The 26,026-nt window shown below is 42.6% G+C and overlaps 1 protein-coding gene across 3 annotated transcripts in view; it reads left to right on the top strand.

Moving 5' to 3' along the window:
• Positions 1-26,026, top strand: part of DCDC2 (doublecortin domain containing 2) — a 266,831-nt gene that overhangs the window by 222,044 nt on the left and 18,761 nt on the right. For all 3 annotated transcript variants that reach the window (XM_073631151.1, XM_073631149.1, XM_073631150.1), the window contains 2 exons: positions 4,020-4,120; positions 22,851-23,198. In XM_073631151.1, the coding sequence (XP_073487252.1) occupies positions 4,020-4,120; positions 22,851-23,198 (449 nt within the window). The remainder of the gene's footprint in view (positions 1-4,019; positions 4,121-22,850; positions 23,199-26,026) is intronic.

Here is a 26,026-nt window from a genome sequence, read left to right as displayed (position 1 = left end):
TTAAACTCTACCTGACTGAAAGCTTTTTATAATGTAGATTTGTTCATTGGTAGTCCGCAAAAGTGTGTTTCCACCTCTCTATATGTTCCCATTCACACAGAATACCTAAAAAAAATATTTTTAAAAATATTTCTTAGCTTTCTAGTGATCTCTTTGGAGCATGATTATACACAGAACTGCAAGCTATTCTGAACAATTTCAGAGAGATAAACTGGGCACACTCTGAGCTTCCCCTCAATCATGAAATCTGAGCAAAGCACATATATCTGTGGTGTTTACTTATATCTCTCCAAAGCTCTACGTGTCCTTTCTCTCTGATGCTTCATTCCTCTGTTATCAGCATGAGTCACTTCTGAGAAGTTTTCCCAACACATGAGATAAAATTTGTGTCAGGAAGAAGCTCAGCCCAGAGCTTGTCTATTCACAGCACAGTTATTCTGCTATGTGAATGGGGTGTGTTTCTTTCATCCAATCAGCTGTAACTGCAACCTCTCTGTGTTCCTGACATATGAAGAAGGATTTTACCATGATCTGCCCTTTTGAAGGGGTGTAGGGAAAAGAGGAATGTAGATAAACAAGTAAAACCTATGTAGATGGATTTGTTTAATTTCTGTGTGTCATCTGAGGCTGTTCACTTCTCTGGGTATATGTGAGGGTTTACAACCAGTGGCGGCTGGTGGTAAATTTTTTTTGGGGGGGGGTGGCAAACAGTGCACCCACAGCCACCCCCCTGGTCGGTGGTCCTCTCCCCCGGTCCAGTCAGTCGGGTCATCAGTAGCAACGTCACTTACTCCATCTATGGCGGGCAACGCTTCACCCGGGCTGCGGCTTCTTCACCTGCTCTCCTCCTTGGCATCACGGGCGGTGGCTTCCCCTTCCCCTGCTCTCCTCCACAGGCATCACGGTGGCTTCCCTATTGCGTCTCCTCCCTCCTCCTTGGCAGCCAGTTGGAATGCTTCTCCTTTAGGCCAATCAGGAAACGGGTCTCAGACCCGCTTCCTGATTGGCCGGGAGGGAAATCAGCGTGACAATAGCAAATATTCATTCGCTATTGTAACACAACTGGGTGGGATCAGGGCCCCAAGCCCACCCTTTTTAGAAGCCTATTAGAGCCTCTGGTAGCCAATGGCCTCCATTAAGGGCGCAGGGGTTCCACCCCCCTAATCTACATGCAGGGCACCTGATGCATGGATTCCTATCTGGGTTTTTTTTTTTTTGAGGCACGTGATTAGAGCCAGAGGTTTACAACCACTTTAAGATACAATGCAGGATCCAATCCTCAAGATCTTTAACCCTTTGTTAGGACAGACAGTGTGCATATCTAGTTTACAACTGATAATAGGATCTGCCAACACAATACAGACAGGGTTGATTTTGGTAAACATAAATCTCCAGGCAATAAGATACAAGGAGAAATGTTTGTTGGGACTTTAAATGAGGATTTATGGGGTCGTTCAACTCCCCACCTCCATCCCAGTTTTAATACAAAGAGAGAAAGAACGTAGGGCGGGACTTTGCGTGAGGCACATGGAAGCAGTTGATATGGGGCAAGAAACAAATTTAATTGTAAAAAGGTCATGCATTTCCACATGGTATTACACGAAGTCAGTATAAATACTTAATATTGTATCATAATAAGCGGTCCAACATGGACTCATTTACAAGTATGTAATAAATAGCTGAAAAAGCACAATAACATATAACATATAATATACAAAGATACCAATGTTACAGAGTGTAGAGCAAAAGAACAAGAGAGCACAAATAAAATGGAACGTCCATACATAATTATCGGTTAGGTACACCTCTCGGTAGTTGTAAGCTTTACGCGTTTCGGGACCTTTATGTCACTCTTCAGGAGCAAGACCTCAAGGGTCACCTATGAATATGAGAAGACCACATTTGAAAAAAGTTCAGAAGAAGAGGTGGGCAAATGTAAGACGGTGATAAGAGGGAGAGGAGGGTGCAGATGGGACAGGCTGCCCCAATTGAGGGGGAGGGCCTGTGAAAAACAAAGTGAATCAAAAGGTGATAAATATTGATAATGAGCCAAAAAAGAAAAGAAAAAGAAGGGGACTGTGTGAAAAGGTGAGCAAAGAATTTACCTGCTGAAAGGGTGAATGAGGCAAGGACACCATAGGTGAGTGTCAGTCAAGAAAGGAATGATCAGAAGAGGCAAAATGTGAAGCCCAAAATCAAGGGGAGGCCAAGGCGGGAGGTGCCACCGTTCATGAGTCCCCAACATCATGTACCAGCGAGCTAACGGGGGCAAGGGAGGCGCCATGGGGAGACCGCCGGTACAACCAAGTGGCTCACCCGGATGCGTCATGTCAAGCCCCTCGAGCGCTGGAGATGGAAAACAGGCATGCCGGGTAGGAGCGCGTCATGAGGACGCAAGATATCCGGCGCGGAAACATGACGTCGACGCGCAGTGGAGGAAGCCCAACCCCCCACATCAGATCAAGGGGGAGAGGCCACCCCCAGTGCGCGTCGCGGCTCCGGGACATGGCAGAATGACACGGCCAAAGCAAGTCACAGCCAATGGCCCCTTTGCTCACCTTTTCACACAGTGCCCTTCTTTTCTTTTCTTTTTTGGCTCATTATCAATATTTATCACCTTTTGATTCACTTTGTTTTTCACAGGCCCTCCCCCTCAATTGGGTCAACCTGTCCCATCTGCACCCTCCTCTCCCTCTTATCACCATCACCCCCACGTGTGACCCATCTGGGGGGGGTTGCTTTGGGCTGGCTGTGTGTCGCCAGGAAGGGCCCCCTCGGCTTCGGGGGTGGTATCACTGGCCGACCTGGCTATCTTGGCCGTGTCGCCATCGTGCATACATGCATGTAAGTTGGTGGGCCAGATGTATATATGTGTGGGGACATGTCTTACATTTGCCCACCTCTTCTTCTGAACTTTTTTCAAATGTGGTCTTCTCATATTCATAGGTGACCCTTGAGGTCTTGCTCCTGAAGAGTGACATAAAGGTCCCGAAACGCGTAGAGCTTACAACTACCTAGAGGTGTACCTAACCGATAATTATGTATGGACGTTCCATTTTATTTGTGCTCTCTTGTTCTTTTCCTCTACACTCTGTAACATTGGTATCTTTGTATATTATATGTTATATGTTATTGTGCTTTTTCAGCTATATATTACATACTTGTAAATGATTCCATGTTGGACCGCTTATTATGATAAAATACTAATACTAGTATTTATACTGACCTCGTGTAATACCATGTGGAAATGCATTACCTTTTTACAATGAAATTTGTTTCTTGCCCCATATCAACTGCTTCCGTGTGCCTCACTCAAAGTCCCACCCTACGTTCTTTCTCTCTTTGTAATAAATCTCCAGGCCTTTCCTAAACATTAGCCTGGTGTTCTCCCAATAGTGGGAAGCTAGGTAGCTAATTTAGGCAAGTAAAAAGCATATCAAATTCATCAGCAATTTTTTGTTATTCTATATTAATGGGAACATGTAATAAATATAAAGGGGGTGTTCTCCCAATTTAGCTGTAAAGTGGAAATACACTTTAAAAGGTTAACAATTCTATAAATGTGGATAGAGAACCTCTTTAGACGCCCCAAATACTCAACGTGTATGCTAATTCTGCTCCAGCTTAAACTAATTAAATCCATATGTCAGCAGAGCTGTTATGTAACCCAGTATCTCTACAGTGACAAATTCATTAAAGCTTTGCCAGTTTTATTTTCATAGACACAAACCGCTGTAGTGAAGACGATGCAGTTCCAGCTCGATGCTCTATAACCTTCCTAAGCAGAAAAGTACAAGGTGTTTATCAGATATTCAAGCAATTCACAGATGATTTGTGAATCCCGTGTGAATACATGATCAGTGTAGTATAGCAGAAACGTATTGTGCGCACAACAATTGCCTTTGCTGATTTTTTAGCCCAGGAGCTGCACTGACTTCATTCCGCCACTGAGGATCAGACTTGAGCCATCTTTCTGTAAATTCATTTCTGTGATTTTTTTTTTTTTTTTTTTTGTGCAGATGATGGCATTTTCAAAGCTGGTGAAGACAGATCAGAAATGTGGGGGGCATCAGAAGTTCAGGAAGATGAAAACACTAAAGTGGAGGTTCCGGTTGATCAGGTAATTTGCCTTGCAGCTTTTAAGCTATCAAATAGTAATGAGAAAAAGAAAAATAATACAAATTGTTAGCCCGTTCAACACCAGCAGCTGGGACTGGAAGGCTATAAAGGGCTCATTTTAAACCTCATATTCCAGCAGCTAATTAAAGTCGAAACGCAGACGAGTGCTTTTAATTTGAAACATTCAAAGCATTTTCTGGCAATTTTTTTTTTTTGTTAAGAGTTATAGATTGGTAAATGTTACTATTTTAAGTGTGATTTGCATAATGTTCACTCTGCCCTAGGTAACCTTTTATGAATATAGCCCTCAGAAATGTTGCTGCGGCTTCAAAGCAGATATCCAGATTCTTCACGATTACTTTTAAGCTGATCTTTATAGCTCTGGTGGTACATGTATTATAGCTCTTTTAAATATCCTCTGAATGTGTAATTAAGTATGCTGCACTAATTGGGCCAGGGAGTGCTTTGAAGTCACTCTTTTTATATTCTCCAGCCAATCACACATGGCACCTGAAAATCGAAAAAAAAATCTCCCTAGGGAATTCGTAGTAAACAACACAAAGTCAAGTCACCCTTAAAGTAAAACACGGGCTTCATTTAATCCCCCTTCCCTAAGTTTAACATATATATCACAGGTAATTAAGACAACTGTTTTTTAGATTCTTACCTGACCCTGTTCTGGAGATATTACTAGCACCATTTTCCTGGGGACAGATAATATTTTTCAAAATGGGAACCGGACGAGAGGATGAGGTCAAAGCGGAAGGTGTCAGTAGGTGTCACAAGGCAGCCATGTCTCTGGTTCACCATCTGATGACTTACTTGCCTAGCACAGGCAGTGGCAAGTAATGTAAAGTTGACCATTCAGTAACTTTATAAATCTAAATGAATACATTTCCAGTGATGGGAGTAAGTCACACATGTGCAAGTCATAAGCAAGTCTCAAGTCTTAACCTTCAAGTCACAAGCAAGTCCCAAGTTACTGTGGCGAAAAGCAAGCAAGTCAAGTCAAGTCCCTGCTAGAAGTCAAGCAAGTCAAGTCAAGTCATTTATTTTGGTCAAGTCACAAATTAAGTCAAAATACTGATCTACCCCGAAGCCGGGACTTGGGGGAGCTTTCTTTTGTGTCTTTTGCCTAGGCCAAGACACAGCACTTGTGGTGCCAAGTCATTGCAAGTCAAATAGCCCAAGTCAAAGTCAAGTCGCAAGTCATTAGTGACAAGTCAAAGTCAAGTCGAGTCATTTATTTAATTTTGTCAAGCAAGTCGCAAGTCCTCAAACAGGTGACTCGAGTCTGACTCGAGTCAAGTCATGTGACTCGAGTCCCCCACCTCTGTACATTCCTGACGTGACACAATACACAGAAAAAATATCCTTTATCAAAAAGGCCTTCCTTTTATCATTAAAGTAATGCTAAACCCACAACAGTAAAATCATTCTGTATATGCAGTAAAGCATGCTTGTTATACTCACTGTGGAACCTAAGGGGTTAATCCTCTGCATTGTGTAAAAAGGATGTTTGATCCTGTCTCCTCTGATCCTCCCCTTCTTCCACTGTCCCCAATCCATCTCCTGATAGAACAGAGCCTTTATGTACACGGGACTTTTTTACAACCACTCCTGAACGATTTAACCCACATTTGAAACGTCCGTTTACATGCTGCGTTTAGCCGCGTTTGCGATTAAAAGTGTTTGAAAAAAATTAAAAAAATGTTTTTTCAAAATAGCCAGAAATTAAAAACGCTGTTTCAGACACTAAACGCCGCTAAATATGCACCCTACATTATAGCATTTGTGAACTTGGGGGGCACAGTGGTATAGTGGCTAGCACTCTCGCCTAGCAGTAAGAAGGGTCGCTGGTTTGAATCCCAACCACAACACTACCTGCCTGGAGTTTGCATGTTCTCCCTGTGCCTGCGTGGGTTTCCTCCTGGTGCTCCGGTTTCCTCCCACACTCCAAAGACATGCTGGTAGTTTAATTGGCTTCTGTCTAAATTGGCCTTAGTATGTATGAATGTGAATTAGGGACCTTAGATATGCACCAGGATTTACATAGCTGTGTCCTCTCTGAGCCAGCATCTTTGTTCAGGAAGTAATTGACGACCCTCGATGATGCCTGAAAAAGATGGCTCTGTTCTTGTGGAAAGAAAAGCAGATGAAGACATTGTTAGGGTGTGGACTGTGATCTTTGTGAGAGTTAGTGGCGATTCACATATATGTGATGTGGGAACCAGTGCAATTCCAGTGCAGGTGAACACCCATGCGATTCGATTCCAGTGCGGACCAAAAAAAGGGTCCTGCATCATTTTGGTGCGAATGCGATGAAAATTCAGCCATACAATATGTATGGCTGAATTCGCATCGCACAGACATCGCATGTGATCTGCACAGCAGTGCAATGCAAATCACATGCGATGTCTAACAGGGCACAAGTGTGAACCCAGCCTTAAAATGGTTGTAAATATCAGACATGAAATCTGAACAAAGCACATATTTCTTTAGTGTTTACCTGCCTCTAGCCATTTCTTTCTGATCTAGTTCCTCCCCTATTAGCATGAGTCACTTTTGACAAGTCTTCCTGACACCAAGAGCTCAAAGGGTGACAGGGGAGGACTCTACAGCTGATTGGCAGCCTCAGCTCTGTTCCTGTGTGCTGGGGTGTGTGTGTGTGTGTGTGTGGGGTGTCTTGTCCCTCCAATCAGCTCTCAGAGCTCTTGTGCAGCATGTAACTGCAGCTCCCCTCCCTCTGCTACAACTTATGTAGGGAGATTTGTTTTATCTCTGGGTATCATCTGAGGCTGTTCACTTCACTGGGTATAGGAGAGGGTTTACATCCACTTTAATACACACAACATAGATACTATTACAAACATGCATATAAAATATATATCTCCTAGGAACTTATCATAGTGACCCTATATATCATATTTCTTCCCCAAAGAGGAGGAAAGAGACTTCTTGAGAGGTGAAGGCACCCCTCATCTAAATGCAAATACTCTAACCGGTCTTTCTCCCAAATAGGTCCATGGGTTGCCAGGCTTCTCTACCTAATCCTTCCCCCCCAACCCCCCAACCCCCCACATCCCCCACCCTCGAGCACCCCCAACCACCCCTTGCTTCCTGCGTTTGTGGCAAAAACACACAAAAAAAACAAAAGCAAAACAAAGGGGTTGATTTACTAAAACTGGAGAGTGCAAAATTTGGTGCAGCTCTGCACAGGAACCAATCAGCTTCTAGGTTTTATTGGCAAAGCTTAATTGAACAAGCTGAAGTTAGAAGCTGATTGGCTACCATGCACAGCTGCACCAGATTTAGCACTCTCCAGTTTTAGTAAATCAACCCAAAAGTGACATGCCAAAAAACTATAACAAACCATTTGTGATAATATTAAGGGGAAAAAAAAAACAAGGAGAGATATTCTTAACCGCCTCCCAAATTCTATCCTTACCATCCCGCACCATACACCCACACATCATTTTCCCTGCCTCCCTCATGGTTACCCATGCATGTCCATTGTGGGCATTCTATATCTGTGAGCACAATCACTATTCCAAATTACTGTGAATTTAGGAAATGTTTCCTTTATTTCTCTTATTCCCTTCCCTTTCTTATTCCTTTCTCTCACCTATTGACCCCACACCATAAAGAGGATGATATGGGGAGACAAGGGGGGGGGGGGAGGGCAAGAAACAGGTACCCAAGCAGGCCTCGTTCAGTCTCCCATCCGCTGTCTCTTTTACAAATTATGGGGTATCCTCCACCACCACTCTCTCTCTCTCTCTCCTCCTCCCAATTTTTCATTACCTACATATCTTATGTAAACAAATGACTGTTTAAAGCAGAGTTCCACCCAAAAGTGGAACTTCCGCTCATTTGTCTCCTCTCCCCCTCCAGTGCCACAATTGGCACCTTTCGGGGGGGAGAGGGGACAGGATACCTGTTTTTTGACAGGTATCCTGTTCCCACTTCCGGGATTCCGGGCCGTGGCCCGTAACATCACCGCGGGGCTTCTTCCTCCTCTCCCTGTTGCCGAGCCAGTAGGAGAGGTGGAGCGGGGCCTCACGCATGCGCAGTAGGGTTCTTGGCGTGAAGCCATAAGGCTACACTGCCGGGTACCCTTACCCGCAATGGCAGCAGCACCCGACAGCTGATGGAAACATCAGCTGCGATGCCGACATCGCTAAGTGTCCTATTATTAAAAGTCAGCAGCTGCAGTATGTGTAGCTGCTGGTTTTTCATTTTTTAAATGTTTTAACTCTTCCGTTAATCTGGTTCTATCTAACTCCAATCCATTCAAACATAATAGGCTTTTTTTGCTGTGGTGTATCATTTTTGTAATTTTTTTCTAAAATGAATAAAAAGAATTTAAATACAACATGTATTCGTACATGACTAAACCTGCATGTATTTAACATGAAAAAATACATCTGCTGTGTCATCCACTTTAAGGGCCAGTTTAAACCACAATTTCTGCTTACCAGATGCATTTCTTAATGTGCACATCATAAGCACCTTTGACACGTTCCAGTGTTTTGATGCCTTCCGGAGCATTTAATCCCCTCTTTTTTTCTCTTCATCTCAATTGAGGACATGTATTTTCTAGTAGATTTTTGATGCATTTTGCCACATTGCATAAAAACAAATTGCAACATGTTCTGCTTTTGTTGACTATACTGGAACGCATTGCATTGGTGTGAATAGGGGCCATTGGAATCCGTGTTAAGTGCTGTCCATGCATTTTGATGCAGAATAAAAACGCCCTGGACTGCATCTGGTGTGAACCAACCCTAAAGCAATCATGTTAGCAGATAGATTGTGAGATTCTGATGCAGCTACAACAGGATGTTTCTAATGTACCACACTAAAGCTTAGAGGTGTAAATATAGCTTTAAAGAGGAACTCTACCCCACCTCCATGTACATTTAAAAAAAAAAAAAACTCTTTTTTTAAACAGGCTTTCCTTAATAAAGTTCTTAAACGTTGGAATGTGGCTGTTAGAAACTGCTGACAGATAAACAAACATAAGAATATGTACAGCTGGAGTAAATGTGCTGTTTTGACACAATTTGGTGGAGCATATAGTTCATCAAAGGTTCACAAGAAGCTCCTTTCATATGGACATCGTTAATTAATTTTTAGTTATCCTGTTCAAACGTGACTTGAATGTTCAGCTTCATATGGACATCGCTAATTAATTATTAGATGTCGTGTGCAAACGTGATGGGTGAAAGTCACGACTTATCATAATTATAGTGTTGTTTATCTGCTTGGCTTTCATGGAGGTCTACCCCAGGCATTCAAAAGGGTTAAAGGATAATGTAAAGATGGTCATGTCTTTGGATTAGCTGCATAGTAGCAGATACCCATTCCATTCTCTGTTGTAATTAGCTCATTAACTTACATTACATTCAGACTGTTTCTGTACAATAAATGCACTCTGAGATGATTTCCGAGTAAGCAAATTAGTACAGGGTCACATAGTTCAGAGAGGGACAGCCAGATATTAAAGTGAATACCAATAACACATGCAGAACCAAAGAGACGCCTGTGTTTGAAGCTGACCATCGTCGCCCTCTGACTATAAGCAATTATTTCATTTTTTTGTTTCATCAATAACTAACTTTACAGTCAGGGGACACCAGGGATTTCTACATAGATTTTAGCTAAAAATGGCTCAGTACTAGTATGTTATTAACATGTTTAACTTTTGCTCAAAACTGAACTATGTGGTTAGCAATATATGACATATGACACATCTGTGTCAAAACAAATAAAATAACTAATAAAAAATAGAGCTGCTATTCGACAAATTAATCAGACATAGAAAATTATACAAAACACAAACAAAGAGGGTGCAAACCCATAGTGCATTATCTTTAGCACATAATTAAAGGGTATATGCCACAGCTCTGAGGAAGGGGGCCAGATCCCCGAAATGCATAAGCTGGCATTATCTTTATACACCGAGTCCAGATGGATGGTGAATTTCATTATCTTACCCTGTGCTTAACACATTTAACATGTTAATTGCCCACCTGCCTTGTGAGTGTTGTATGTTTTCATATACCGTTTGGAGACTTATGATCTATAGGTGCCTCTACCATTTCTGAGCGCTACATTATCAAGTCTGCATTTCTTTCTCATAGAAAATTATACATTTGTATAATACTGATATAATTTACATCCCTAAAACCAAAGTAATGAAAGTCTCTTAATCATTGTATATGCAACAAACACGTATTTCTTTTGATTTCTATAACACAATGTGCCTTCACCCAAAACTGGACAGTGGCTCACAATATGAATAGACCCCAAAGCCAAGTAAGGTCAACTACTGCTTTTAGGTGGTGATATCAAACCGATGGAATCTTATTAGTCCTTCAACTATACGGATCACAAATGGTCTCCCACTCAGGATGTTCCACAAGGAGTATTGCTTCAAAATTCCATAAAACATATAACCACTCACCAAATGCATAACAGCACTATGGGTATTCACAAGGCAATTTCTCATTAAGCTGTTGTTCTGTGGTGGAAATATGATATGTTTTTACATTTTTTACAAAAGATACAAAATTTGAGATTTTCTGTTTTCTGTATCTGTTTTTGTAGCAATACCATTTGTAGAACATCTTGAGTGGCAATCATAAGATTGTGATTCACATCATTAAGCAAAATAAAAGTATAAATCTGTTCAATATCAAGTCCTATATAAAAATGATGTTTGACCTTCCTTGGTTGTAAAGGGTCAATTTATATGGTGGGCTAATGATCAGGTATGGGTGGCAGCACATAGTGTTTATGAAATATGCAAATCGCTAAGTGCGAATGTGGTCTTAACCTATGATTTAGCTAATTCCTTCTGTGATCTACTGCATGCTGAGAAAAAAACATATGTGGGTAAAGCCTAGCAAATGTTATTATTGAAACTGAGACGTGGCCTGGTGGCACAAGCTTTCAATATTGATAGTTTATCTCTTTATGGCTCCTTATAAATATTAGTAATTATCAATGAAAATTATTAATAAAGAAGTAACAATTATTTGATGTGTAGATACATAGCATATTTTGTTTCATGAGGCAAGGTTCGAGTTTTTTCTTGTTTAGCACCCTGCCAAGAAGGGGGGGGGGTGTGTGGCAACAATGACGAACCTTTTACGTTACTCCATAGACCTGCCAGTATGGATCATTTGGAAATGATGGAAATGGCACACAGACGAAAAATCATATCCCTTGTTTCCTGATGTCTTGATAACACTCTTGACTGCAAATCGATGGTGGGTCAGAGCAGATCACAAGATTAGCAAGGAAACACTTTGGTCATACATCTACAAATTAATTTTTTTTTGGTGCCCCTGGCAGCTGATGTGGGCTTACCCAAGGTATGCAAAATAAATAGCAGCTGCTCTTCCCGAGAACTCCTGATGATGGAGATGAGCTGGAATCCCCAGTGATTGGGGGTTACTTTGCTGCAAACTGACACCTGGGTAGCAAAGAGGCTACAGTGTGGAGACTGTATAAAAGGCTCTAGGCAAGGAAGCATTAGGTCCGGACAAGGGTCTAGGCAGGCAGAAAGCAAAAGCATATTCCGGTCTGAGCAGAAATCAAAGCAGACAGCAAGCAAAGGAATAGTCAGGTCAATCTGGGTTGTCAACAAACAGGCAGACAAGTATTATAGCTACTGAGCATTAAGATAGCTGGCAATAAGACACAGAACCAGCCACTTCAAAGTCTGGGCCTTATATACACTTCTGGTCAGAGGACATGCTCAACATCATTACTGGGAATTCTGGATTTCCTGGCAGGGATTCTACGATTACCATTGGAGGTCTTAGCAAGAATTCTGTAAGTACCATTGGAAGTCCTAGCAGGAATGCTGTGAGTACCATTGGAAGTCCTGGCAAGGATTCTTCAAGTACCATTGGAAGTCCTAGCAGGGATTCTGTGAGTACCACTGGAAATCCTGGAAGGGATTCTGTAAGTATTGACAGGGATTCTGGAGTAGGAGTCCTGGAAGTCTTGAAAAGGATCCTTGAAGAATTCCGTAACATCGGTCCTAATCATGACTAATGTCTGTTGGTCAAGAGAATAACACAATTCCTGTCAGGGGGCCCATTGGCACTAATTGATACTTTTCTATTTTGTCCTTTTTTGGTGATTTAGGTGTCACCCAAACCATCAATAGCCCACAATAGGCACAGTGAGCATTTTCAGTGGACAAACTGATCAGACAAGGTAGAAGACCTTTGGCTAACCCATTTTGTTTTCCCACTTCCTAGTTTGTATGTAGCTTCCACTCTCTCCCCATTGCCCTAATCGTATGTGCTTGTGCAACTAGACCAATTCTGCTTAGGCAAGTAACCGGCTCAGGAGACAACATGAGATGGTTGAATCATGCATGCATGTTTGACTATTCAGATCGATTCCAATTCAAATAATCAGACATTCTTCTTACTGTATGTATTTATACCTCCATTTTGATGGTTACACCTGCTGTATGAGCTCCTGCACTGAATGTAAATGAAATTTTGCACAGCAAAGATGAAAATGATTTGTATATGGAAAGCAATACTATAGTACTGAATTTTTTAGATACTGCAGCTAGAAAAACAACATTCATAGCTGTTCATATAACCTATACTCATAAATACACTTTCTATGCAAACGGAAAGATGATCCAAATACAAATTTGCCATATAAAGAGTTCCCATCTTTATATTGCATTCATTAATTTTTATTTTTCATTATAAATGATAAGGCTCACATAGCAGTATCATCATTTTAGATAAATATTTTAGAATGTAGTGCTTCTTTTAACTACGTTCTTTTTCCCAGGGCTCTTTTTCACTCTTACAGCAGTAGGAGAAACACAAACTGTTGGCATCCTATGTGTTCAGTGAAATAATAAAATGAGTGTGTTCTGTGGTTCAAAGCTTTGTGGCATTCTCTGTACCATCGTGCTTATGCATGTTTTAGTGTTATAGGTTTAGAAAGGGTAAAAACAGCATAAAAGCAATACTTGCTTCATTTTAGCCCAGAGTATTTATTTGTTAATTAGGAGGTTGGTTGTAAACTAAATAACACACTATTTAGAACATGAAAGAGGATTAAAATCTGCAAAAATCTCCCTAGACTGTAGAAATTGCTGAGATGTTGCTGTTGTTCATCAGATTATGAGTTTTTTGTTTTATTTTGCTGAGCATACTACAGAATACAAATTACCTGTGCACAGGGGTGTCACTGTGCTTGATGGGGCTCCCTGCATCTCAAAAGCAATCCCCCTGATAATCTTTTGTCTGAAAGAAATGCCAGTTGGACTGCAGAGAGACGCCCGAGGGGTGGAGATAAATGGATCTCAACAGGTCATTGTTGGCATTGTTCCACCCAACTGGCTTTTTACCACTTCAAAGATCCTAAGAACTAGATTTGGTCCAGCTCTGGGTATCTGAATGCAACTGCCTTTCTTACAGGTTCTGCTCAGAGACAGATCTATTCTCTACACATGCATTATTAAGGTTGCACACGCCACTTATCATGATCCCCTTCAACCTCAGATGTGAGTTATTATTTTCCTATATACTCACTTTCTCTCCACTCTACATCTTTACCAAGATCTTGTCTTTGTTATTTCAAAACGACTACACCATAAGCGCTCTCCTGGTTCTCACTGGCCAGCCTGGGCCCTCTGAGTTTACTGAATTACCTACACAGGGTGACGCGGCAGGCGCTTTTCCCCAGTGACACAGTGTAAAAGAGGAGTATTGAATTCAAATTCATAGAGGTCCAGTCAATAAAATTTTCTTTCAGCTGAGGTCAGAATCGCATTTTTGCACGATGGGTCAGATCCTTTCCATCACAACCCCTGTCTTCTCTTAGGTAGGTTCCCATTTCTGCAGCTGGAGAACACTCTCAAAATAGCACATATTCCAGACCCACATGGGAACGTGCTGCACTTTAGCAGATACACAGAGGTGCCATTAATTCTTAAATGCCACCCCTCACATTGGCACCTGTGGTGCCTTTTCACACATGCAAATCCACATGTTGCTTCAGCACCATGTGGCTTGGTGCAGCGCTATTTTAAAAAAAGGGTTGGGGACTTCTTTCACCACAGTCCCCTCCCCTTCACCTCAAGCCCCTCCCCCCTTCACAGCAGTGTCCTCTGCTCCCCCTCCTCACACTCCCTTGATATCAACCTCCCCAACAATACTGTCATATGCCCCCCTTACTGCAGTGTACTCTGCCCCCTTTCATATCATCCCCAAACATTACTGTCCTCAGTCCCCCCATGTTACAGTTTCAGCTCCCCCCACATTACAGCTCTCAGCTTCCCCAAATTACTGATCTCAGCCCCCCATATTTTTATACTCACTCCTCCACATTACAGAACTCAACCCCTTCACAATACAATCCTCAGCCCCTCCACATCATTACAATGCTCATCCCCCACATTCCAGGCCCCAACCCTCTGCACATTACAGTTCTCAGCCTCCCTGCATTACAGTTCTCACCCTCCACCCCCCACATTACAGGTATCAGCCCTTCCCGCACATTACTGTCCTCAGTCCCCCCCCCACATTACAGTTCTCAGATCCTCCTCATTGCTGTCATTAGCCCTGCACATTAAAGTTCTCTGCCCCACCATATTACTGTCCTCAGCCACCCACATTACACTTCTCAGCCCTCCCACATTACAATCCTCAGCCCCCTCTACATTACAGCTCTCAGCTCTCCCACATTACAGTTCTCAGCCCCCCTCACATTACAATCCTGAGCCCCCCCACATTACAGTCCTCAGCATGTCCCATATTGCAGTCCTCATCCTCCCCACATTGCAGTCCTCAGCCCCCCCCCATACATTGCAGTCCTCAGCCCCACATTATAATCCTCACCCTGTTTCACATTGGTGTCCTCAGCTCCCCTTTCACATTGCCCCCCCCCCCCACTGCCCTAACTTGCACAGACAGACAAGAATTCAGGAGACACAGCAGGTCTGGATGGAGCTGCAAGCTGGTGATTGGTTGCTATGACCGTCCTGCATCCTAGCAACCAATCACCTGCTTGTTAACTTGGGCAGCTCCCGTCCTCCATCCAGGACTTTAATGCCTCCCACTGTCGGCTTTGTGATAATGACAGCAGAGATGGCTGGGGGGGAAAGAACTGGTTCCTAAATTGCAGGACCGTGGCAGTCCAGATAGGACAGTGGCTCGGTCCAGATTGGACAGTGGCTCGGTCAAGAATGACAGTCTGCCATTTAGTGATGCCTGGTGTAAAACAAGATGGCTGCATGGGCCCCCTGGAGCAGGAGTAGAGTCGCCATTGCAACCTTTCAAGTTCCACCAATGTTTGGAGGTATCCTGTTCCCAGTGCTTTGCACAAATATCTCTCATAATAGTATTGATAAAGTTATGGGCTCTTTTTGCTGTAGTGGTTTCTTCTGGAGCTGGAATCCCAGGGCCACACGATTTTAGCATGGGGCTGCTTATTATTGGTGCAGAAGTACCTAGAACAGGATGCAAGTATCCAGCAAAAGGAGACCAGGAAGTAGAATCAACATTCAAAGATCGAACAGCTTACCTGTAAAATCCTTTTCTTGGAGTACATCACGGGACACAGAGCCACAGTAATTACTGTATGGGTTATATAGGCACCTTTAGGTGATGGACACTGGCACACCCTAGACAGGAAGTTTAACCCCCTATATAACCCCTCCCCTTACTGGGAGTACCTCAGTTTTGTAGCAAAGCAATACATGTGTAACCAGAAAAAGGGGAGGGATCTCTGTGTCCCGTGATGTACTCCAAGAAAAGGATTTTACAGGTAAGCTGTTATAAAAATCCTATTTTCTTTATTGTACATCACGGGACACAGAGCCACAGTAATTACTGTATTGGTTGTCCCAGAGCAATGTTATCTGAGGAGAGGGAGACACAAACAAAAGTAGGGTGCAATCAGACCCGAGGACCTATACTGCTGCCTGCAGCACACTACGCCCAAAGGTGATATCCTCATGCCTTCTTACATCCACCTGATAGAATCTGGTGAACGTATGGACTGAAGATCAAGTTGCAACCTTGCAGATTTGAGCCATGGAGGCTTGGTGATGCAATGCCCAGGAAGCACTAACAGCCCTGGTGGAGTGCGCTTTGATTTAAAAAGGTGGAATTTTCCTTTTCAAACCATAAGCTTGAATATTTACTTGCTGAATCCACTTAGCAATAGTAGATTTCGACACTGCCTGTCCTTTTCTAGGACCTTCAGGCAACACAAACAAAACATCCGTTTTCCGAATCTGAGCAGTCGCTTCAAAATAGATTTTGACTGCTCTCACTACATCCAGAGAATGTAGTGACTTTTCTTCCGTAGAACAAGGTTCTGGAAAAAATGAAGGTAGAACAATATCCTGGTTTAGATGAAAACCTGAAACCACCTTCGGCAGAAAGCTAGGATGAGGACGTAATACTACTCTGTCCTTGTGAATAATTAAATATGGTTCTTTACAAGAAAGAGCAGCCAATTCTGATACCCTTCTTGCAGAATATATGGCTACCAGAAAAACTAGTTTCTATAATGCCGACAGAACTAAATTAAAGTCCCAAGGATTCAGGGGTGGCCTAACCGGTGGATTAAGCCGCGTTACCCCTGAATAAAGCTACGGACCAAAGAATGCGAAGCAAGTGGTCGTTTAAACAATACCGATAAGGCCGAGACTTGGCCTTTGATAGTACTCAAGGCCAGCTTCATCTCTAACCCCATTTGCAGAAAGGCAAGGATTCTACCTATGACATACTTTCTGGGATGCCAACCCCTGGATTCACACCAGGAAACATATGCCTTCCAGACTCTATAATAAATGACTCTGGAAGCTGGCTTCCTTGCATTAATCAATGTAGATATCATTGAGCCTGAAAGCCCAAGATTCTTCAGAATGTGTGTTTCAATAGCCAAACCATTAAATTTAGCATTTATAAGATAGGATGGAACATTGGTCCCTGCGAAAGCAGGTCTGGACGTGGTGGTAGGGTCCATGGGTCCCCTACTGCCATCTTTACAATCTCTGCATACCAAGATCTTCTGGGCCACGCTGGGGACACAAGCACCATCGACTTTTCTGATTGATCCTGCGAAGAAGTCATGGTAGCAGCAGAATAGGAGGGAATGGATAAATCAGTGAGAACTGATCCCACGGGGTCACCAAACCATCTGTTCCGCATGCGAGTGGATCCCTCATTCTTGACACAAAGTTGTCGACTTTGCTGTTGAACCTGGACGCAAACAGATCTAAATCCGGGATCCCCCATCTCTGGCATATAGCCAGGAAGATGTCGGGGTGAAGGGACCATTCCCCCGGGAACAACTGCTGGCGACTCAAGTAGTCCGCCTGCCAATTCTCTATCGCTGGGATGAAGATTGCCGGTATGCATGGCACATGCTTTTCTGTCCAGGCTAGGATATGGTTTACCTCTTCCTGGGCTGCATGATTTCTGGTGCCCCCTTGGTGATTGATATAAGCCACTGCTGTGGCATTGTCGGACTGGATTCTGACCAGATAATTCTGCAACCTGAATGTCCATGCCCTTAGGGCTAGACGCGCTGCCCGAATATCTAGAATATTGATGGGCAAGGTTCTTTCGGTCCTGGACCATTTTACTTGGACAGTCGCTCCTTCCAGGACTGCTCCCCAACCTGACAGGCTGGCATCTGTTGTTACCACCTTCCATGTAACTGGTATGAAGGAGTTCCCCTTCTGCAGATTCTTGGATATCCTCCACCAACTGAGGATTTGTGGAATGGCAGTGTGTGTATGACCTGGTCTGCTCAATCCAACAGACAAACAAGAAAAAGGCCTAGTGCGCAAGGCACAGCGTAACCCCTCAGGATTGTAAGGACAGACCAGGAAGTATTTAAAAATTAATACTTTTTATTGAATAAGTAATTAACAATAGCAACATTAAAATCAGTGTCAGTACAAAATTATATACATAGTAGTAGACTACTATGTATATAATTTTGTACTGACACTGCCTGTAACACGATCGCTGAATGGGGCAGAACGTGATTCATCAAACTTTCCTCCATTCACAGATCATATTACATGCTGTATACTCTGCATTATAAAAAAAAAATCCCAGTGGAGGAGGAGGCAGGTCCCTGCAGTGGCGTAACTAGAACCTTCAGGGCCCCCGATGCAAGAAACCATAAAGGGCCCCCCTGACCCCCGGCCGTTGGGGGCTTTATTAAAATATCAGAAGTATAAAAAGACCTCTGATGTTTCACCTTTGAGACAGAGAAAGGAGATTGGGGACACAGCCTCAGCTGCACAGAATGAATGGACAGGAAAAGTTCTGTGCAGAGCTTCCCATTCATTCACAAACTGAAGTATAGTAAACACAGTTTACTATGTTTCAGTTATGAATAGACAGAGTCCGTGATCAGTACGGATCACTGACTCTCCATTCAGAAAAGGCTTCATCCTGACAGATCCCTGCAGCAGCTGGCGGGAAAGGGGAGAACCCTGCATAGCTGTGATGGGAGGGGGGCAGGAAAAAAGCACTGGCATTCAGCGGCTGTAGGAGGAAAATGGAGAGATCAGTTCCTCTATGCCGGTGTTTCTCAATCTTTATCCAGTCAAGGCACCCTTGAAACATACCCCTAGGTGAATGGGGCTGCACCTTAACCACCCCGCACCTGTGTGCATTGCACGCAGTTGCAGCATAGTGATGATGCATTTAGGGGGTTAAAACAGGAGGAGGCAACATATTGCCTTTTTACCGCCTGTCAAATGCTTCTGAAAAGCGTTTTGAGCATGTATCGCTTTTCAGAGGAACTGCATTTTCTTGCTGGTACTTTGAACAAGTGGTAAAAAAAGGTTTAGTTCTAATTGTACACATATAGGGGGTCAGGATTAAAAAGTACTGTGCATATATACACACTCATGTAAACACACATGTACGCACACACACACACATTTACATACACATATATAAACACACACATACATGCACACACATATAAAAATACACGCACATATATAAACACACACAAATACATACACACACATATACACACACACACACATACATACACACACACACACATGCACACACACACACACACACACATGCACATACATGCAATCAGGTCCATAAATATTGGGACATCGACACAATTCTAATCTTTTTGGCACCACCACAATGGATTTGAAATTAAACAAACAAGATGCGCTTAAACTGCAGACTTTCATCTTTGAGTTGAGGGTATTTACATCCAAATCAGGTGAACGGTGTAGGAATTACAACAGTTTGTATATGTGCCTCCCACTTTTTAAGGGACCAAAAGTAATGGGACAATTGGCTGCTCAGCTGTTCCATGGCCAGGTGTGTGTTATTCCCTCATTATCCCATTTACAAGGAGCAGATAAAAGGTCCAGAGTTCATTTCCAGTGTGCTATTTGCATTTGGAATCTGTTGCTGTCAACTCTCAATATGAGATCCAAAGAGCTGTCACTATCAATGAAGCAAGCCATCATTAGGCTGAAAAAGCAAAACAAACCCATCAGAGAGATAGCAAAAACATTAGGTGTGGCCAAATCAAGTGTTTGGAACATCCATAAAAAGAAAGAACGCACCGGTGAGTTCAGCAACACCAAAAGACCCAGAAGACCATGGAAAACAAATGTGGTAGATGACCGAAGAATTCTTTCCCTGGTGAAGAAAACACCCCTCACAACAGTTGGCCAGATCAAGAACACTCTCCAGGAGGTAGGTGTATGTGTGTCAACATTCAAGAGAAGACTTCACCAGAGTGAATACAAAGGGTTCACCACAAGATGTAAACCATTGGTGAGCCTCAAAAACAGGAAGGCCAGATTTTGCCAAACAACATCTAAAAAGGCCTTCACAATTCTGGAACAACATCCTATGGACAGATGAGACCAAGATCAACTTGTACCAGAGTGATGGGAAGAGAAAAGTATGGAGAAGGAAAGGAACTGCTCATGATCCAAAGCATACCACCTCATCAGTGAAGCATGGTGGTGGTAGTGTCATGGCATGGGCATGTATGGCTGGCAATGGAACTGGTTCTCTTGTATTTATTGATGATGTGACTGCTGACAAAAGCAGAATTCTGAAGTGTTTCGGGCAATATTATCTGCTCATATTCAGCAAAATGCTTCAGAACTGATTGAACGGTGCTTCATAGTGCAGATGGACAATGACCTGAAGCATACTGCGAAAGCAACCAAAGAGTTTTTTAAGGGAAAGAAGTGGAATGTTATGCAATGGCCAAGTCAATCACCTGACCTGAATCCGATTGAGCATACATTTCACTTGCTGAAGACAAAACTGAACTGAAGACAGTAGAGGCCTGGCAGAGCATCACCAGATGAAACCCAGCATCTGGTGATGTCTATGCGTTCCAGACTTCAGGCTATAATTGACTGCAAAAGATTTGCAACCAAGTATTAAAAAGTGAAAGTGGATGATTGTTAATCTGTCCCATTACTTTTGGTCCCCTAAAAAGTGGGAGGCACATATACAAACTGTTGTAATTCCTACACCGTTCACCTGATTTGGATGTAAATACCCTCAAATTAAAGCTGAGAGTCTGCAGTTAAAGCACATCTTGTTCGTTTTATTTCAAATCCATTGTGGTGGTGTATAGAGCCAAAAAGATTAGAATTGTGTCGATGTCCCAATATTTATGGACCTGATTGCATGTGTTAAAAAACGACAGTATGGTACCTCTCTTCCTGCAGGGTACTGCACAGTAGGGGGAGACAAAGAGCACAGTACACACTGTGCTTTCACTTTAGGCATAATCAGTGTGACAAGCTCCCCGCAGTGCCGATTTATAGTCTGACTGAGGATCGGGGAGCTCGGTCTCAGCCGGCCTAGCTGCTCTTCCTACCCAGGCACACAGGGGGCTCAGTCGCGATGGTGACTCCTTCAACCCCTTTACATCCGGCCCTGGGTCCCTGTCTGTAGCTTGTTCACTGCAGCTTCACAGAAGACCCAAAGCTATCAACCCCCACAGCAGCAGGAAGAGGACAGGGCATCGCTCCACAAAAGTTTTCCCTAGGACCCATCTGTCTGCACAATGTGACACATACAGTGCCTTGAAAAAGTATTCATACCCCTTGACATTTTCCACATTTTGTCATGTTACAAACAAAAACGTAAATGTATTTTTTTTTTAAATTTTATGTCACATACCAACACAAAGTGGCACATAATTGTGAAGTGGAAGGAAAATGATAAATGGTTTTCAAAATTTTTTACAAATAAATATGTGAAAAGTGTGGCGTGCATTTGTATTCAGCACCCTTTACTCTGATACCCCTAACTAAAATCTAGTGGAACCAATTGCCTCAGAAGTCACCTAATTAGTCCACCTGTGTGTAATTTCGTCTCAGTATAAATACAGCTGTTCTGTGAAGCCCTCACAGGTTTGTTAGAGAACCTTAGTGAACAAAAAGCATCATGAAGGTCAAGGAACACACCAGACAGGTCAGGGATAAAGTTGTGGAGAAGTTTAAAGCAAGGTTAGTCTATAAAAAAAAAATATCCCAAGCTTTGAACATCTCATCTGGAAATGGAAAGAGTATGGCACAACTGCAAACCTACCAAGACATGGCCATCCACCTAAACTGACAGACCGGGCAAGGAGAGCGTTAATCAGAGAATGAGCCAAGAGGCCCATGATAACTCTGGAGGAGCTGCAGAGATCCACAGCTCAGGTGGGAAATTTCTGTCCACAGAACAACTGTTAGTCGTGCACTCCACAAATCTGGCCTTTATAGAAGAGTGGGAAGAAGAAAGCCATTGTTTAAAGAAAGCCATAAGAAGTCCTGTTTGCAGTTTGCGTTATGTGTCAGAAAACTAACACTGCATATCACCCTGAACACACCATCCCCACCGTGAAACATAGTGTTGACAGCATAATATTGTGGGGATGCTTTTCTTCTGCAGGGACAGGGAAGCTGGTCAGAGTTGATAGGAAGATGGACTGAGCCAAATACAGGGCAATCTTAGAAGAAAACCTGTTTGAGTCTGCAAAAGACTTGAGACTGGTGCGGAGGTTCGCCTTCCAGCAGGACAACAACCCTAAACATACAGCTAGAGCTTCAATGGAATGGTGTAGATCAAAGCATATTCATGTGTTAGAATGGCCTAGTCAAAGTCCAAACATAAATCCAATTGAGAATCTGTGGCAAGACTTGAAAATTACTGTTCACAGACACTCTCCAGCCAACCAGACAGAACTTGAGCTATTTTGCAAAGAAGAATGGGCAATAATGTCACTCTCTAGAGCAAAGCTGGTAGAGAAATACCCAAAAAGACTTGCAGCTGTAATTGCAGCAAAGGGTGGTTATACAAAGTATTGACCCAGGGGGGCTGAATACAAATGCATGCCACACTTTTCACATATTTATTTGTAAAAAAAAAATTGAAAACCATTTAACATTTTCCTTCCACATCACAATTATGTGCCACTTTGTGTTGGTCTATCACATAAAATCCCAATAAAATACATTTATGTTTCTGGTTGTAACATGACAAAATGTGGAAAATTTCAAGACATGTGAATACTTGTTCAAGGCCCCGTACTTCATTACAGGTAAAGCTATAGAGAATTGTTTTTTTAGCTAAGCTTCAGCTTTAATAAGTATGCCAATTACCTTGTGCACCCAAATGACAGTGACATTGTGAATGTGTGTTCTTTTACAGAGAGTGGCAGAAACAGTTGAGGAGGAGGTACAGGACCACGAAGATGCTGATGGTGGAGAAGCTGTCAATGAAGAAGAAGAAGCAGACGACACTGGTCATGACAACATCCCACCAGATGAAAATGAGGAGAATGGCATCCTAAATCATAAAGTGGAGGCCAGTCATGAAAGATTAAACAACTTCATAGAAGAAGATGTTAATCATGAAGCTGAACTACAGGAGGAAGACCAACATTTTAATTCAGCAGATGCGAATGGTGAAAATTCGGAGCAAATAAATGGGGATATATATGAAAAAGAAGAAGGTGAAGATGAAGTCCCCGATGGAAACACAGATGAAAAAAGTCAGGTAATTATAAAAAAAAACTGCTAAACAAGATTTATTAAATTTGATTGTCTAAAAAAAAAAAAGGTGGACAACTTCACACACTCAGCAGCGCCCACACCATTCACATCTAGGTAGAGGCAGGCTTAGAAAGTCTCCTACATATTATTTCTATTAATTATGCAAAAACTAGCATTTTTTACTTAGGGTCTGTTTCACTTCCAACATATTGCCCAAAAGCTGCTTCTTTAGAAGCAACAAGAATAGTCTTTTTTGCAATCCATGAGAATTAGTCAGGCCTGGGTGGACAGCAAAACTGGGAAAGCATGGTCCATACTTCTGTCTATTACAAAAGCAGACATATAATATATCTTTATAATTATTTGCCTTCATATGCTTACTCATAAGATCCCTTTCACACTGGGGCCACGGCCGCGTTAGCACTGTTTAAGCGGCACCAAAGAAGGGGTTAAACACACCTGTGTTGCCCCCCATTCATTACAATGGGTACGTTCACACCTGGGTGGTGCTCTTGTGGGACGTTCAGAAAAGTCCTGCAAGCAGCATCTTTGTGGCGGTTTGGGAGCGATGTATACAGCGCTCCCAAAATGCCCCTGCTCATTGCAATGAATGGGCAGTGCTTCCGAAGTGCCTGAAAAGCGCTTCGGAGCTCGCCCACAAGTTGTCGTTAGGAGCACCTTCTTAAATTGACAGGGCTAATCTGTGTACCACATGAGCACATACTCTAGCCAGTCTGTGGGAACTAGAATTTATGTTGGTTGGTAGGGGATCGAATACATATTTTACTCATTGATCTGTAACTCAGTTTATAACATTTGTATCATGTGTTTTTTTTCTGGATTTGTTGCTGATATTCTGTCTCTATCATTTAAAATACACCTATGATAACAATTATAGACCCTTCATTTCTTTGTAAGTGGGAAAAACTTACAAAATCTGCAGGGGATCAAATAATTATTTTTGACACTATAAATATTCTAATTTCACTCATAAAAACCTTAAAAATCATTAGATTTCATTAAGGCAGGGTTTACACCGCATCTAATTCGCATAGCAGGAGAATGTGACTGGCTCCCTATGGATCTCCGTTGCGGCTGCAGAGCGCACTGCACAGAAACGTGCGTCTTTAGCTCCATTTCAGGGCCGAATTCAGGCAAAGATTCTGCCCTGATTCGTCCCTGAAACGGAGAACAGGGGCGGACAGCGTTGCTGTGCGATCCGCGGCCGGTTTAGGTGTGATCAAGCCTAAAAAAAGGCAAAAGACATTACCCAAAGTGGCCTAACACACTAATACATTGTTGTGCCTTTCTAACAGGTTAGTCAGCTGTGTTGTAAAAATACATTTTTCAATGCCCCAGAAACACTCAAGCATATCCTTCTTCTTATGACTTTTTTTCTTGCACTGATCACTAGAGAACAATGACATAAAAAGTAGTCAAAAGTATCCCGTCTGAATATATAGATTGTAACATTGTATTTAAGGGTAAGTCCATCAAACACAGTAGTGTTGCTATTAAACATTTTGCAGACCATTTTTAAGAGAGGCTTTTCACTAAAAAACTCCAGCGCTACTCTTCTGCCATGGCTGCAATATATTTTTGTATTTTGCCTTTTCCAAGTATTTGCAGAATCAGGACAAAAATATCAGATTTGGTTGGCTTAGTCAGGAAATTAGATGCATAATGTATGCCCTTAGAAAGCCTGAAGGTGCTCTTTGGATTTGGCCCCCCCGTGTGGCTAACTGGGTAGTATTCAAACATTTTCTTTATCAGTGAGTTGGAATGAATATAAAATGTGATCTACATACACCATATGTTGGTGACATATAGCCTATTGTTTTTATCTGTGTGGACTATGTATATCTCTATTGCATGAAAGTTTTTTTACAGATTCCACTGTGGTCGCTCCTTGTAATATATAGTGTATTAGTAATTCCTGTGATGTCCTTGATTTTTCTCTTACAAGATCCTCAAAAGCTTCATAGTGCATTTGGATTCCCAGTTTGAAGCGTCTGCACAGAACCATAGGAACATTGGATGAACAATATCACATTTAATATATATTAGATTACTATCCCTATTTGTAACATAGAAGCTGTATAAAGGTCAATCTTGGTAACTTTTACAAAAAAATAATCAAAAGAAACAGGTTACATAAAAACAAAGTAAAACAGAACAAATATCTGATATACCGGTTTAGGCAACCTTTTGAGCAGAGTGTTCCAAATTTTTTTTTCAAAGAAATGGAGCGTGCCGATTTTATAAACAAAAACATGTCAACTTCACTCTCTCAATCATGAAAAGGATTTTTTATAAAGTAAATGCTGTAAACTGCTTAGTAGTGAGAAAACAACATCCTGCACTCTCACACCTCAGATCAGCCTCAATTCATGAAACTCCACACTTCAGATCACAATCTGCAAATCTGTTTCACCACTGTACCTCCCTGCTCATCTGCGCCACCACTGTAACACCCTGCACATCTGCCCCACCACTGTAACCCCCTTCACATCTGTCCCACCTCTGTAACCCCCTGTACATCTGCCCCACCACTATACCCCCTGCTCATCTGCCCCACCACTGTAACCCCCTGTACATCTGCCCCACCACTATACCCCCTGCTCATCTGCCCCACCACTGTAACCCCCTGCACATCTGCCCCACCACTGTAACACCCTGTACATATGCCCCACCACTGTACCCCCTGCTCATCTGCCCCACCACTGTAACCCCCTGCACATCTGCCCCACCACTGTAACGCTGTGCACATCTGCCCCACCACTGTACCCCCCTGCTCATCTGCCCCAGCACTGTAACCCCCTGTACATCTGC

This window comes from Aquarana catesbeiana, linkage group LG05 (genome assembly GCF_042186555.1).
Source record: "Aquarana catesbeiana isolate 2022-GZ linkage group LG05, ASM4218655v1, whole genome shotgun sequence".
NCBI classification, from domain to species: Eukaryota; Metazoa; Chordata; class Amphibia; order Anura; family Ranidae; genus Aquarana; species Aquarana catesbeiana.
Note: the sequence above shows the minus strand (reverse complement) of the source record. Positions and strands in the feature narration are given on the sequence as shown.